General features: G+C 48.5%; 6 protein-coding genes across 6 annotated transcripts; 4 read left to right on the top strand and 2 right to left on the bottom strand.

The window, feature by feature from the left end:
- Window positions 1–960: 960 nt before the first annotated feature.
- On the top strand, window positions 961–2,162 carry FSST1_002968 (concanavalin A-like lectin/glucanase domain-containing protein; the record flags this gene model as incomplete). The annotated part of the gene is made up of 3 exons (XM_083229004.1): window positions 961–1,627; window positions 1,677–1,803; window positions 1,853–2,162. The coding sequence occupies 3 exons, from the start codon at window positions 961–963 to the stop codon at window positions 2,160–2,162; spliced, it is 1,104 nt and encodes a 367-aa protein (XP_083086398.1).
- An 818-nt stretch (window positions 2,163–2,980) lies between these two features.
- Window positions 2,981–3,562, top strand: FSST1_002967 (acyl-CoA N-acyltransferase; the record flags this gene model as incomplete). Its single annotated transcript, XM_083229003.1, has 1 exon — window positions 2,981–3,562. The coding sequence occupies one exon, from the start codon at window positions 2,981–2,983 to the stop codon at window positions 3,560–3,562; it is 582 nt and encodes a 193-aa protein (XP_083086397.1).
- A 204-nt stretch (window positions 3,563–3,766) lies between these two features.
- FSST1_002966 (citrate synthase-like protein) lies at window positions 3,767–5,285 on the bottom strand (the record flags this gene model as incomplete). The annotated part of the gene is made up of 3 exons (XM_083229002.1): window positions 3,767–4,262; window positions 4,311–5,185; window positions 5,238–5,285. 3 exons carry the CDS (start codon window positions 5,283–5,285, stop codon window positions 3,767–3,769), a joined length of 1,419 nt encoding a protein of 472 aa, XP_083086396.1.
- A 1,016-nt stretch (window positions 5,286–6,301) lies between these two features.
- On the top strand, window positions 6,302–8,156 carry FSST1_002965 (methylisocitrate lyase ICL2; the record flags this gene model as incomplete). Its single annotated transcript, XM_083229001.1, has 2 exons — window positions 6,302–6,707; window positions 6,763–8,156. 2 exons carry the CDS (start codon window positions 6,302–6,304, stop codon window positions 8,154–8,156), a joined length of 1,800 nt encoding a protein of 599 aa, XP_083086395.1.
- A 205-nt stretch (window positions 8,157–8,361) lies between these two features.
- Window positions 8,362–9,323, bottom strand: FSST1_002964 (uncharacterized protein; the record flags this gene model as incomplete). Its single annotated transcript, XM_083229000.1, has 3 exons — window positions 8,362–9,012; window positions 9,071–9,212; window positions 9,265–9,323. 3 exons carry the CDS (start codon window positions 9,321–9,323, stop codon window positions 8,362–8,364), a joined length of 852 nt encoding a protein of 283 aa, XP_083086394.1.
- A 1,463-nt stretch (window positions 9,324–10,786) lies between these two features.
- Window positions 10,787–12,319, top strand: FSST1_002963 (glutamine synthetase family protein; the record flags this gene model as incomplete). The annotated part of the gene is made up of 3 exons (XM_083228999.1): window positions 10,787–11,219; window positions 11,268–12,240; window positions 12,289–12,319. The coding sequence occupies 3 exons, from the start codon at window positions 10,787–10,789 to the stop codon at window positions 12,317–12,319; spliced, it is 1,437 nt and encodes a 478-aa protein (XP_083086393.1).
- Between the last annotated feature and the right edge of the window lie 397 nt (window positions 12,320–12,716).

Raw genomic sequence — 12,716 nt, 5'->3', positions numbered from 1 at the left:
TCTCTATTCAATAATAATGCAATCTGACAATCTACTGGATCTTGCATTTCACAAGCGCCCAATAGCTTCCTTTTCCCCCTGTCGATCTACTTGCCACTAGTGCCGACCAACTTATCTCCAGGGTTTCATTTCCATGGACAGAATTAGCAACAAACAATTTCAGTAGACAATCGCAAGTAACTACAGGCAGATAACAGTCAGATTCATCAATCCCGCTGACCCAACCCCCGGTTCTAATTTCCATCGGATCAACTCTAAGCGAAATATCTTTTGTATGTTAAGCCCCTCCCGCGCCCAGCCTAAGCTTCCTTGGCGCGTCTCAAGAGAAGTTGACCATTGTTTACCCCTGGTATAGTCTGACCCGCTGTAGACTCTTTTCCCTGGTAGCAATTAATTCAAGGGATCGTATTTGTATGTAGAAGAAGAGTATGTTTGGAATAGAAACAAAAGAAGAAAAGATAATTAAACAACTTGATCAATTCAATGCATTATTAGTGGTCAAGATACACAATCTAAAGACGACTCATAGACTTGGCGATGACCTCTCTCTCTCCCCTGAAATGCCTGGGTATTAATGCTTGGCCTTGGCTTGGGAGTGGATATGGGGGGTCTCTCGGCACTCTCCTTTTCCTAACTAATATCGTTTTGCCGTTTCATTTTATTCCTTCTCTTTCCTTTCCTTTTCTTTTCTTTCTCTGTTCATTCTCCTCATCTTTGATCAGCAAAGGAATAAAGTTTTGTCTTTTTTCCCTTTTTTCCTCTCTTTTTCCTTTTTTGTCTACTCTCGATCCTTGGGTGTTTCATTCGTTTCATATCGCCCAGTCACTCCTTGATCGCGACAACTATCAATTCAATCGTCGCATTTCTGTTTTTCCTGTTCAATTTTCGAATTATCTATTTTCTCATATAAAATAGATACTAGAAAGAAGAAAGAAGTCATCACACAAAACAACAGTCAAGATGCTTTCACGCTATATCCTTCCGGCTGCTGCCTTTTTTGGCCTCGCCGTCGCTCAAACAACTTCCGACTGCAACCCTCTCAACGAGACCGACTGTGCCCCCAACCCAGCCTGGGGAACGGAATACACCTGGAGCTTCAACGACACGCCTTCAAGCGACTTCTGGGATAACCACGTCGGCCGCGTAACCTACGACAAGGAGCTCGGCGCCACCTTCACTGTCGCAAAGCAAGGCGACTCACCTACTCTGCGCACCAACTTTTACTTCTTCTTTGGCCGTACAGAGCTGCACATGAAGTCCGCTCCTGGCCAGGGTATCATCAGCTCCATGATGTGGCTGAGCGATGACCTCGATGAAGTAGACTGGGAGATTCTCGGCGCAAATGATACCCATGCTTCAACAAACTACTACGGAAAGGGTGTGGAGGATTTCACAAAGGCGGGATGGCACTTTGTTGAGGGTGGTATGCAGGAGGAGTATGTCAACTACACGACGACATGGACAAAGGAGGAGCTTAACTGGTACATTAACGGAGAGAATGTGCGAAAGGTTATTGCCAAGGATGATATGGATAGCTACCCCCAAACACCCATGAGACTTTCCATTGGTATCTGGGCTGCTGGTGATCCTAGAATGCCCGAGGGAACCCGCCAATGGGCTGGTGGTGGTAAGTTGATCAACAACAGTTTAGATGAGATGTACTAACAAAACTACAGACACCGATTACGAAAAGGGTCCTTACTCTATGCACGTCAAGGACGTCACAGTTGAAGACTACAGCACTGGAAAGGAGTACGTCTATGGCGACAAGACCGGCAGCTGGGAATCCATCGAAATTGTCAAGTAAGTCAATCCTTTTCTCTCATCTCAATTCATCACTAACAAACATCAGGGGCAACTCAACCGCCTACGAGAACCTCCACAAGGAACCCGAAAAGTCCTCAGGCGAGAAATGGGCAGCTCTCCCCACAGGCGCAAAGACAGGCATCTACGCCGGCGGCATCGGCGCCGCAGCCATCGGTATCGGAGCTTTGGGCTTCTACTTCTGGCGCCAGCGCGCCGCTGGTGCATCCGAAGCCAAGAAGGCAGCCGCTGAGAATGAAGATCTCATGTCGTACAAGCAGGGTGAGGACACAGCAAACCAGGGCTTTGAGTACAGCGCAGCCAAGTACTCCAAGGTACCAGCCCAAGCTGCTCCTTAGAAGGGTGTGTGTCGTGAAATAGCAAAGAATCTTTTTCTCCTTTTTTCTTTCTCTTGTTACTGTGTGGTTTCTTTTTTCTATACATATATCAGTATTTCTTATACATTTTTTTGTACCCGCACTCTCGATTTAATTGCGCATTTTGAGTGAGTTGCTAGAAGAGGTGGATGGCATGACATGGCATGGCAGCAGGCAAATATACCAATACCATTACGGACCTTTGTTTTTTTATCTTTGCATAGGTCCAAGTTTATACATACACACGTACTGTTTGAGATACCAACCTAGACAAGAATATGGGGGATAGCAGGCCTGGCGTTGAATTGAGAAGTAATACCTGGACTTATGCGCGCCTTTGAGATGACAGCGTTCTAGAAACATGTATATTTTGGCATTTCACTTCAATTATGAGTTGACGCGACTTATAAATCAGAGAAGCTAAACAATCTTCCAGCATCATCGTTTAAAATTAACAAAACAGGAAATTCGTGGGCCTGCTAGACTAACCTATTCTGTTAAATCTATACGATGACACCTTTTTTCAATGGCAAATCTTGACTTGGCAGTGGAATTCTCCTACATCGGAGTTTCGAATACCTCAATAAGAATAAGTTGAACGAATCTGGCATGATCCTTTCTTCTTTTTCTTTTCTATGAAGCAAGGCTGGCTTCTCTTTCATCTTTGGTTCTTCTTCACTCAAGTTACTCATCTCAAGAACGATCAATCGCATCAAAGAACAGAACTCAATTGAGACAAAGTCTCTCACTCACTCAAAAACACCACTCACTTACAAGACAACCATCTCAAAATAACCACCATGTCTCTCACTTTCCGTCCCGCAACAACACTCGACATCCCCTCTCTCCTCAGCCTCATCGTCTCCGCCTACCGCGGTCCTGAATCCCGCGCAGGCTGGACAACAGAAGCAGACCTCCTCGCCGACGAGCGCATATCCCCTTCTGCACTCGAAGCCAAAATCACGGAACCCAATGGCCTCGTTCTTCTAGCATTTCGTTCCACGCCCGAATCCACAGGAACATCGACACCCGAATCAGGATCCGAAAGCAATGCTACTTCCGGTCTCGTAGCATGCTGTGAGATTGTGAGAAAGAGTGATGAGCGTGCGTATTTTGGACTCTTCGCTGTGTCGCCGAAATTGCAGGCTGGTGGAATTGGAAGACAAGTTCTCCAAAAAGCTGAGGAGCATGCTAAGAAGGAGTGGGGAACTAAAATTATGACCATGACTGTTATTTGGACGAGAGAAGAGTTGATTGCTTGGTATATGAGGAGAGGGTATGCTCGTACTGGCGAGAAGAGCCCATTTCCTTATGCTGAGCTTTACAATGGAAAGGCTCTGAGGGACGATTTGTACTTTGATCATTTGGAGAAGGAGTTGTAGAGATGTTCTAAGTTTATGAAGAATTGAAGCAAAGCATAGAATAGACAGAAGCGTTAGATGTAAAGAGAAACCATTTTGATCAATGTATAAATTGTCTACTCAAAGCAAATCGTCAATCATGGCAGGCTATATCATAATACTATATACTCCAAATAAACCTTGCTGATCACTCGTTACAACTTTTGAACTGGGTATCTTTGTCTTTTATTGACCCTCAACCTGCTTAAGAATGCCCTCGAGGTTGATGCTCTTGGGGCGCTCAATAGGCAGACCCAGAGCACGGTCCCAGATCAATTGGGCAAGAGGACCGAGACCACGCGACACACCAAAGGTGGCAGTGTAGTAAAGAGTCTCGTGGAAGCCGTAGTGGTGGAATAGAACACCAGAGCTGCTGTCGACGTTGGGGTAGGGGTTCTTGGTCTTGCCGTGCTTCTTAAGAACCTCGGGCGCGATTCGGCTGTTCTTCTGGACAAGCTGGAAGACGGGGTCGTTGGCAATCTCGGGACGAGCAGCGGCGTAGTCCATGAGAGCTTCGAATCGGGGATCGGGCTTTCGGAGAACGGCGTGACCGTAGCCGGGGACGACACGACCCGAGTTGAGGGTAGACCAGAGGTAGTCGTTGACATCCTGCTCGGTATAGTTGGCAGGAATGGACTCCTTCATCTGGATGATCCATCGAAGGACCTCCTGAGCGGCAAGACTAGAGATGTGTTAGTTCTGATTATCGTGTAGAGTGACAAGTACTTACCCGTGGAGAGGACCAGCGAGACCCTGGAGACCAGCACTATAAGACAGGAAAGGATCGGACAGAGCACTGCCGACCAGATGAGTGGCGTGAGCAGAGACGTTACCACCCTCGTGGTCACCGTGAAGAGCAAGGTAAAGACGGAGGAGATCCTGGAAGTTCTCATTCTCCTTGCCACCCTTGCCCAACATGGCAGCAAAGTTGTAAGACCAATCCTGCTCAAGATCGACCTCGGCGGGCAAAGCACCACCACCGCGGTAAGAGTTCTGGTAAATCTTGGCAGCAATGGTAGGAAGCTTGGCCAGAAGGGAAATACAGTCGTCAAAGGTAGGCTCCCAGTAGTCAGCCTTGTTAAGACCTTGCTCATAGGCCTTGGCGAACTTGGACTCGTAGTTGAGAGCAGAAACGGCCATGGCGAATTGGGTCATGGGGTGAAGGTCCTTGGGGAAGTCATCGAGCATCTTGGAGACAAACTCGGGGATCTGAGCCTTCTCAGCGAGCTCGCGTGAGAAACCGCGGACCTGGTTGACTGAGGGAACCTGACCAGTGAGGAGCAGCCAGAACATAGCCTCGGGAAGCATCTCTGTTCCAGTCTTTCCCTTGGGAAGCTCCTTTTGGCAGTCCTTGATAGTTCTGCCGTGGAATCGGATACCCTCATTGGCATCTAGGACTGAGCCCTCCCAGACCATGGCCTTGAGACCTCGCATACCACCAAGAGTGTTCTCAACCTTGACTTCTCCAAGAACCTTGTTAGAATGAGCCTTGACCTTCTTGAGGAGCTCTCGCTTGGCGGGAATGGCCTCGCGGAGAGTGGCCTTGAGGTCAGGCTCAGCAGTAGCATAACCACGAGCTCCCACAAAAGCGGCACGAGTGAGGGGCTGTTTGGCAAAGTGTGAGTTTATTGTAGAGCATCACATGTAAGTCACATACCTTGAGCGAGCCCAAAGCCCGTCGAGAAGTCGTCAAGTTGAGAGCCATTGTGAATATGTGAGAAGAGTATAGAGAGGAATAGAACAAGAAAAAGAATCACAAAAGACAGACAAATAAAGGAAAGTCGAGTAAGATAATGGGCAGCTGGGCCGCGGCTTCCCTGCTGTAAACGAGTAGAAGCGGCAGGTGGGGGTCCCGAGTAATCTGGGGTAACAACCGGGGGAGCGGGGGTGACAACAAGAGCTCTAGCTTCTAGTCTGCTTGATTTATTTTGTCAAGCGGGGTGAATGATGTAGTATAGTGCGGAGAAGACACAGCCAGAGATGAGAGAATACTGCAAGACAACAAAGAGAAGCTATAATAATTATAATATTACTGGATGCAGCTATCGCTAAACGACATATTGATTGAGTCTCAAATACCAACTATGTCCCTACCAGTTACCAAAGACACACATCTCCTCTACGGTTATGTCGGCGACAACCGAGGAAACCCGCCATGAACCGACAACATTACCACGGCTCGAACAAGCAATCTGGACCAATCAGAGACACCAGTGTTTACCGTACAACCTCTATCATTGGCCAATTCCTTCGGCAATGCTTCTCTATAACCAAGGCTTTGCTGACATGAAGACGTCGAGTACAACCCCCAACTCACACATTGTTTTTGTCAGCTATTGTAAAACACTATAATGTATGTGAGGAGAAACCAATATCTATTGCTCGGTTACCGAAGCCCAAGTCGGTCATCGAGTTAGTTAAGAGATGTCCTTTGTGGTGTTGACCAACTACCTACAAGATATCTAGATATATATCTGCTAAAGAACTATTTAATTTTTATATACCTCATCTCTGGTTATTTGAAACCGGTAATAATAGTACTTATTATCATTGTCGACAGTTGCATCCAGTCTTGGCTGTTTGGAGCTATCACGGTCTGCAGATCAATATCCGGTGTTGGACTTAATTATTCATCCACCACCAATCCACTCCACCCTAGTTCTGTCTACTTCACCACCACCACATTCTCTCCTCTTCATCCTCAAACAAACATCCTTCAAAATGTTGCGCAGATTATCCACGAAAGCTCCCCAGCGCTTAATCTCAGCTGCTTCCAGGCCCCGGAGCTGCGCACCTCTTCTCGCCATCCGAGCCATATCTTCCACATCCGTCGCAAAGATGTCGTCCCTCAGCACCCACGCGACACAACCTGCCGACGCTTTCCAGCTTCTACCAGAGTCGCAAAAGCCTGGCGAGGCTGAGGACAGACTATACGAGGCCACCGTCCACGAAATCGAATCTTGGTGGGCTTCGCCTAGGTTTGTTGGCATCAAGCGTCCGTATAGTGCTGAGGATGTTGCTTCCAAGCGTGGAACGCAAAAGGTTCAATATCCCAGTTCTGTCATGGCTCAGAAGCTCTTCAATCTGATCCGTGAGCGGGAGGCCAAGGGTGAACCCATCCATACGAGTACGTCTCACAATTTCTCTTCCGATATACCCGATACCCGGCTAACACTTTGCAGTGGGCGCAATTGACCCCGTCCAAATGACCCAGCAAGCCCCTCACCAAGAAGTCCTCTACATCTCGGGCTGGGCATGCTCCTCTCTCCTCACCTCTACCAACGAGGTCTCCCCCGACTTCGGCGACTACCCATACAATACTGTCCCCAACCAGGTTCAGCGCCTGGCCAAGGCGCAGAACATGCACGACCGAAAGCAATGGGATCTTCGTCGCAAGATGACTGCTGAAGAGCGCGTAAAGACACCATACACTGACTACCTCCGACCCATCATCGCGGACGGTGATACTGGTCACGGTGGTTTGTCGGCTGTTCTCAAGCTCGCTAAGCTGTTTGCTGAGAATGGTGCTGCTGCTGTTCACTTCGAGGATCAGCTTCACGGTGGAAAGAAGTGTGGTCATCTCGCCGGAAAGGTCCTCGTTCCTATCGGAGAGCACATCAACCGTCTTGTCGCCACGCGCTTCCAGTGGGATGTCATGGGTTGCGAGAATCTTGTTATTGCCCGAACAGACTCCGAGTCTGGCAAGCTTCTGTCATCTGCCATTGACGTGCGCGACCACGAGTTCATTCTCGGTGTCGCAGACTCCTCAATTGAGCCTTTGGCTGAAACCATTCAAGCTATGGAAGCCAAGGGTGCAGTGGGTGCTGAAATTGACGCTTTCGAGGCTCAATGGGTCAAGAATACCAAGCTCATCACTTTTGACGAAGCTGCTGTCGCACACATGAAAAAGGAGGGTGTTGAGCAATCTAAGATTGACGAGTACCTTGCCGAGACAGACAAGGACCGTGACATGGGCATCTCACGTCGTCGCGGTCTCGCAAACAAGTATACCAAGGAACCTGTCTACTTCAACTGGGACGTCCCCCGCACCCGCGAAGGATTCTACCACTACCGCGCCGGTATGCAAGCGGCTACCAAGCGCGCTCTCGCATTCGGTCCCTACGCAGATCTCCTTTGGGTCGAGACAGGTGACCCCAACGTCCAAGTAGCATCCAAGCTAGGCCGTGCCGTCCGCGAGGTTTATCCCGGCAAGGGTCTCGTGTACAACCTCTCCCCCTCATTCAACTGGATGGCCCATGGTTTCACAGATGAAACCCTCAAGTCATTCATCTGGGACATTGCGAAAGAGGGTTTCGTGCTGCAGCTCATTTCGCTAGCGGGTCTGCACTCCAACGCAACCATCACAACCGAGCTGTCGCGCGAATTCAAGAAGGACGGTATGAAGGCGTATGTTGATATTGTTCAGCGTCGCGAGAAGGACTTGAAGTGTGATGTTTTGACGCATCAGAAGTGGAGTGGCGCAAGTTATATTGATGGCATCCTGGGTGCTATCCAGAGTGGAAGTTCGAGCAGCAAGAGTATGGGCGAGGGTAATACCGAGGGACAGTTCCATTAAACCCGTCAAGAGAAGGAAAAGCATATACCGGAGTTTGGGTATCTTTTTGTATATTCACCAATACATTTGATATGATCAGCCGGGTGACTACCCTCGCACTTGTGACAAGATTTGATGTGACAATTTCTTTCATTATTGGTTCATACTAATCGTTACTACAGATACCATATCCCCCGCTAAATCCCTTTCTCTTAATTGCTATTTCTTACAATGAGTCCTTGCTGGCGTTGTTCTGAGGAGGAGGCTGCGCAGGTCCCTCTGCAGTGACATAACCCTTGGTCATACCACCATCAACAGCAAAGTCATGACCGTTGACAAAGCTAGACTCATCACTGGCCAAGAAAAGAACAGCCTGAGCCTGCTCAATAGCCTCACCGAATCGTCCCATGGGGAAGTGAACCTCACGACGGTGTCGCTTAGCCTGGTCATCACCAAGCCAGTCCTGAAGAAGAGGAGTGTTGAGAGGTGCGGGACACAAGTTGTTGAATCGGAAACCCTCTCTGGCGTGAACCATAGCAAGCTCACGGGTCAAAGCGAGAACAGCACCCTTGGAGGCAGTGTATGCAAGCTGGGGTGTAGCAGCACCGACGAGAGCGACGACGGAAGCAGTGTTGATGATGGAAGCCTTGGACTTTTTGTTGCGGCGGAGAGATAGGACGGCGTGCTTGCAGCCGAACCATACACCCTTGACGTTGATGTTTTGGGTGAGATCCCAGATGTTCTCGGGTGTGTTGACGGCGTCGTCATCCTGAGCGTGCATGATACCGGCGTTGTTGAAGAGGACGTCGACACCGCCCCAAGAGTCGAGTGACTCGATCATGGCCTGGACTTCGGATTCCTTGGAGACATCGACTTTCTATAATAAGGTTAGTTATTGCGATCGCAACACAAAGCATGTGGCGTGGGGGACGTACCAGGATCTCAACGCGGGGAGCATCGGGGACGAGTTGCTTGACCTTTGCGGCGGCCTTTTCGAGAGCAGGTTGGGAGACATCGGACATGAGGATTGAAGCACCCTCTTTGGCAAAAAGGATAGAAGTCTCAAGGCCGATACCACTGGGAATTGTCAGCATTGTGTGGTAGCTTGGGAGGGGAACGATAAACTTACCCACCGGCGCCGGTGATGACGGCGTTCTTGCCAGCGAGACGACCACGAGGAGCAGACATGTTGATTGAGATGCGTATGTGTGAAGAAGAAAACAACAAGTTTTGGGTATCAAGAAGAGAGAAAGATGATTGTTTGTATGAAGATGGTAGTACAAAGAGGAGGAGAGACGCGGTGAGGGAGGGGGATCTTTAAGCTTTCTTATCTTGTGTTCGAGAAGCTCACTGATAAGATTAGACTAGTAGGTCTGACTCGTGAGATAATGGACATTGGCAAAAGAAGGCGGTAGAATGGATCGTGTGTCATGAAATGGGTCTCATGGATGGAATTCCGACAACGGGCTTGTAGTGGCGGTAGGCGGCTCTTGGTTTGGCGGCTAACTATTATCAAAGAGAATACAGTAGTTTGATGGGTCTAGAAACTGTATGGGTTCGGTGGGTTTGGGTTCATCATGTCATGGAAGAGGGGTGCTAATGAAGCTTATCATTATCTCGGAGTCTCGGTATGTGTTATCGTAGGCCATTCATTACATTGGTTATTGTTTGCGACATCTTACACGTTATTTTGCTATAGTATAAGCATGTCTTAATGAAGTTATGATCGCTCCACAACTAGGTACCGGTAGTCTCAATACATATCAAGCTATCAGATTCAGGGTCCTTTTTCGGACGTCAGATCTCTAGCTTGCATGCAGCACCCCTGTCAAAAGCGATGTCGGCAATGGTCACGAGGTAATCAGCATGAGACAACTGAGACAAGATGACATTTCGCGGTTACTTTGTCTGCGCGGTTGCATACCTCTCATCAATGAGACAAGTGCGATAAAGGTCATATTGTCAATGGCGGCTCGCGCATTATCAACGTCAATCAATTAACCCCATGTTGGTCAGAGCTTCAAGATAACAACATGTTAGAATGCGGGGAAATTGAATTGACTTTCACCGTTGAAGAAAGCGCGGTAATCATCCAAAGTGAAGCTATCAACAGAGTACGGATACAGTGAGTACTGTAGTGGATGCCTCGGCTGTACAGCTCAATTAGTGCTAGTTACAGCGGTACGCGCACCGAGTAGAGCTTCCCTGGAAATGTTCCCACTTTAGGTCACCTACGTCACTGAAGCTCATGTCTTATCGTGTGAACCTCTTATCGTAGCCGCGCTGAGAGAGAGAGGAGAGACATTAGATGCATACCAAACCTGATTATCTCCGTCTTGTCTCTTTCCCCTCTTTCTTGTTTTTAGTACTTGAATAGATACAAAGATTATTCTCCATCTTTTTTTATTATCCTCTGATCTACTCCCCGCATCCACCGCGCGCATCGCATCTCAGCCCCGCGAAACCTCACTCAATCATACCGCGAAGATCATCACGAGTCTCCCTTTTGCCGCGCATTCTTAACGAGCTCTTTAACATCTTTCTTCCTCAATCTCTTACTCATCATCATTCCTGGCGAAATCTCCTCGTCATACTTCTTCCCTTCCTCCCACCTCTGTGCTCAGCTTCAGTAACTCTCACATACTACCAAAATGACTTCACAAGACTCCCAAGCCGTCACTCTCGACAATCTCGCTCAAGTCCTCGAGAATGATACCATGGTCAAGCTCGCAGGCGTCGACGTCGACGGCATCCTTCGTGGAAAACTCGTCTCTAAGAAGAAGTTTCTGTCCATCGCAGAAGCTGGCTTTGGTTTCTGCTCCGTCATTTTTGGCTGGGACATGCACGATCGCACATACGTCCGCGAGCTCAAGATCTCAAATGCTGAGAACGGTTACCATGATCTTCTAGCGATACCAGATCTCTCTACCTTTCGGCGCATTCCTTGGGAGGACAACGTGCCTTTGTTTTTGGTAGAGTTTCTTGATCCCGATACTCAAAAGCCCATCTGCGCTTGTCCTCGTGGATTGGTAAAGACACAACTTGCCAAACTCAAGGAACATGGCTACGGTGCTATGGCTGGTGGTATGTATCTCTCTCGATCTCTTCACTTCTTGGACTAACACAGCACAGCCGAATATGAATTCTACCAATTCAAATCTCCCGATGCTTCATCATCCTCTCCCGCCGCTTACCTCCAAAACAACCCCCCTCACCAACTCCCCGCTCTAACAGAGGGCATGTTTGGCTACTCCCTCACCCGACCGGTTCACAACCAAGATTACTACTACGACGTTTTCAACACATGCGCCAAGTTCTCATGCAACATTGAAGGCTGGCACACCGAGTCAGGGCCAGGTGTTTTCGAAGCCGCTTTGGAGTTTGGCGAGATCGCACAAATGGCCGACCGCGCTGCTCTGTTCAAGTACGTCGTCAAGAGCGTCAGCACAAAGTACGGCATCACACCTTGTTTCATGGCAAAGCCCAAACAAGGTCTTCCTGGAAACAGTGGACACATGCACGTTTCCATCGTGGACAAGGAAGGCAAGAATCTCTTTGCGCGCGAGACGAAGGATGAGAACCCCAAGTGGAGAGACATTGCCAATCTTTCTGATATGGGTCGTCATTTCCTCGCTGGTATTCTTGTTGGTCTTCCCGACATCATGCCCATCCTCGCGCCCACAGTCAACTCCTACAAGCGTCTGGTCGAGAACTTCTGGGCTCCTGTTACCGTGTCATGGGGTCTTGAGCACCGCGCCGCTTCTATTCGTCTCATCTGCCCCAAGCCCTCAGCGACACGTTTCGAAGTCCGCGTTCCAGGCGCAGACACAAACCCCCATCTCGTTCTCTCTGCCATTCTAGGCTGCGGCTGGCGCGGTGTTGAGAAGAAGCTAGAGATTCCTACTCCCCCGCTCGCCATGGGCCAAGACGTCGGCGGTGACGCTGACCAAGGTGAGAGATTAGCCAAGAGTCTTAAGGAGGCTACAGTGCGATTCATGGCAAAGGATAGCATTGCGCGTGAGGTGTTTGGAGATGATTTCGTTGAGCATTTTGGTGGAACAAGAGAACATGAAGTGCGTCTGTTTGACGAGGCAGTAACTGATTGGTACGTATACACTTTTTTGACTGATGACACACGGCTAACAATGTTTAGGGAAATGAAGCGATACATTGAAACTGTTTAAGTTGGGTCATTGGAGTTTGTTTGTTAATGTTTTTGATGTACGGGTACACAGGGCGTACTTATGGGCATTAGTATGCATGAAGTGAGCAAATGAAGTGGAATGAGATCTATGATAGAGTCATCTGGATGAATATACCTCGCGGCTTTGCTTTTGTAATTTGTGTCGATGTGGTAGTCATTTTGAGTCAACGTAGTAGCTGTGATGTTTGCGTTGTGCTTCACATGCATGAGCAGGATGATTGCGCATCGATGTGTCCCGAATAAAGCGATATGATTAAACAAATATAACATTATTGTAAATATTCACTATCATGATTGGACTAATTCAAGTCTTTTGTAACGCTGGTTCATCCCATGATCAAGACGGTACAAGTTTGTCGTGAACATGAATCTGTTAC

Source organism: Fusarium sambucinum, chromosome I (assembly GCF_050947815.1).
Source record: "Fusarium sambucinum isolate potato_lamoka chromosome I, whole genome shotgun sequence".
Lineage (NCBI taxonomy): Eukaryota > Fungi > Ascomycota > Sordariomycetes > Hypocreales > Nectriaceae > Fusarium > Fusarium sambucinum.
This window is presented reverse-complemented; position numbering and strand designations above follow the sequence as displayed.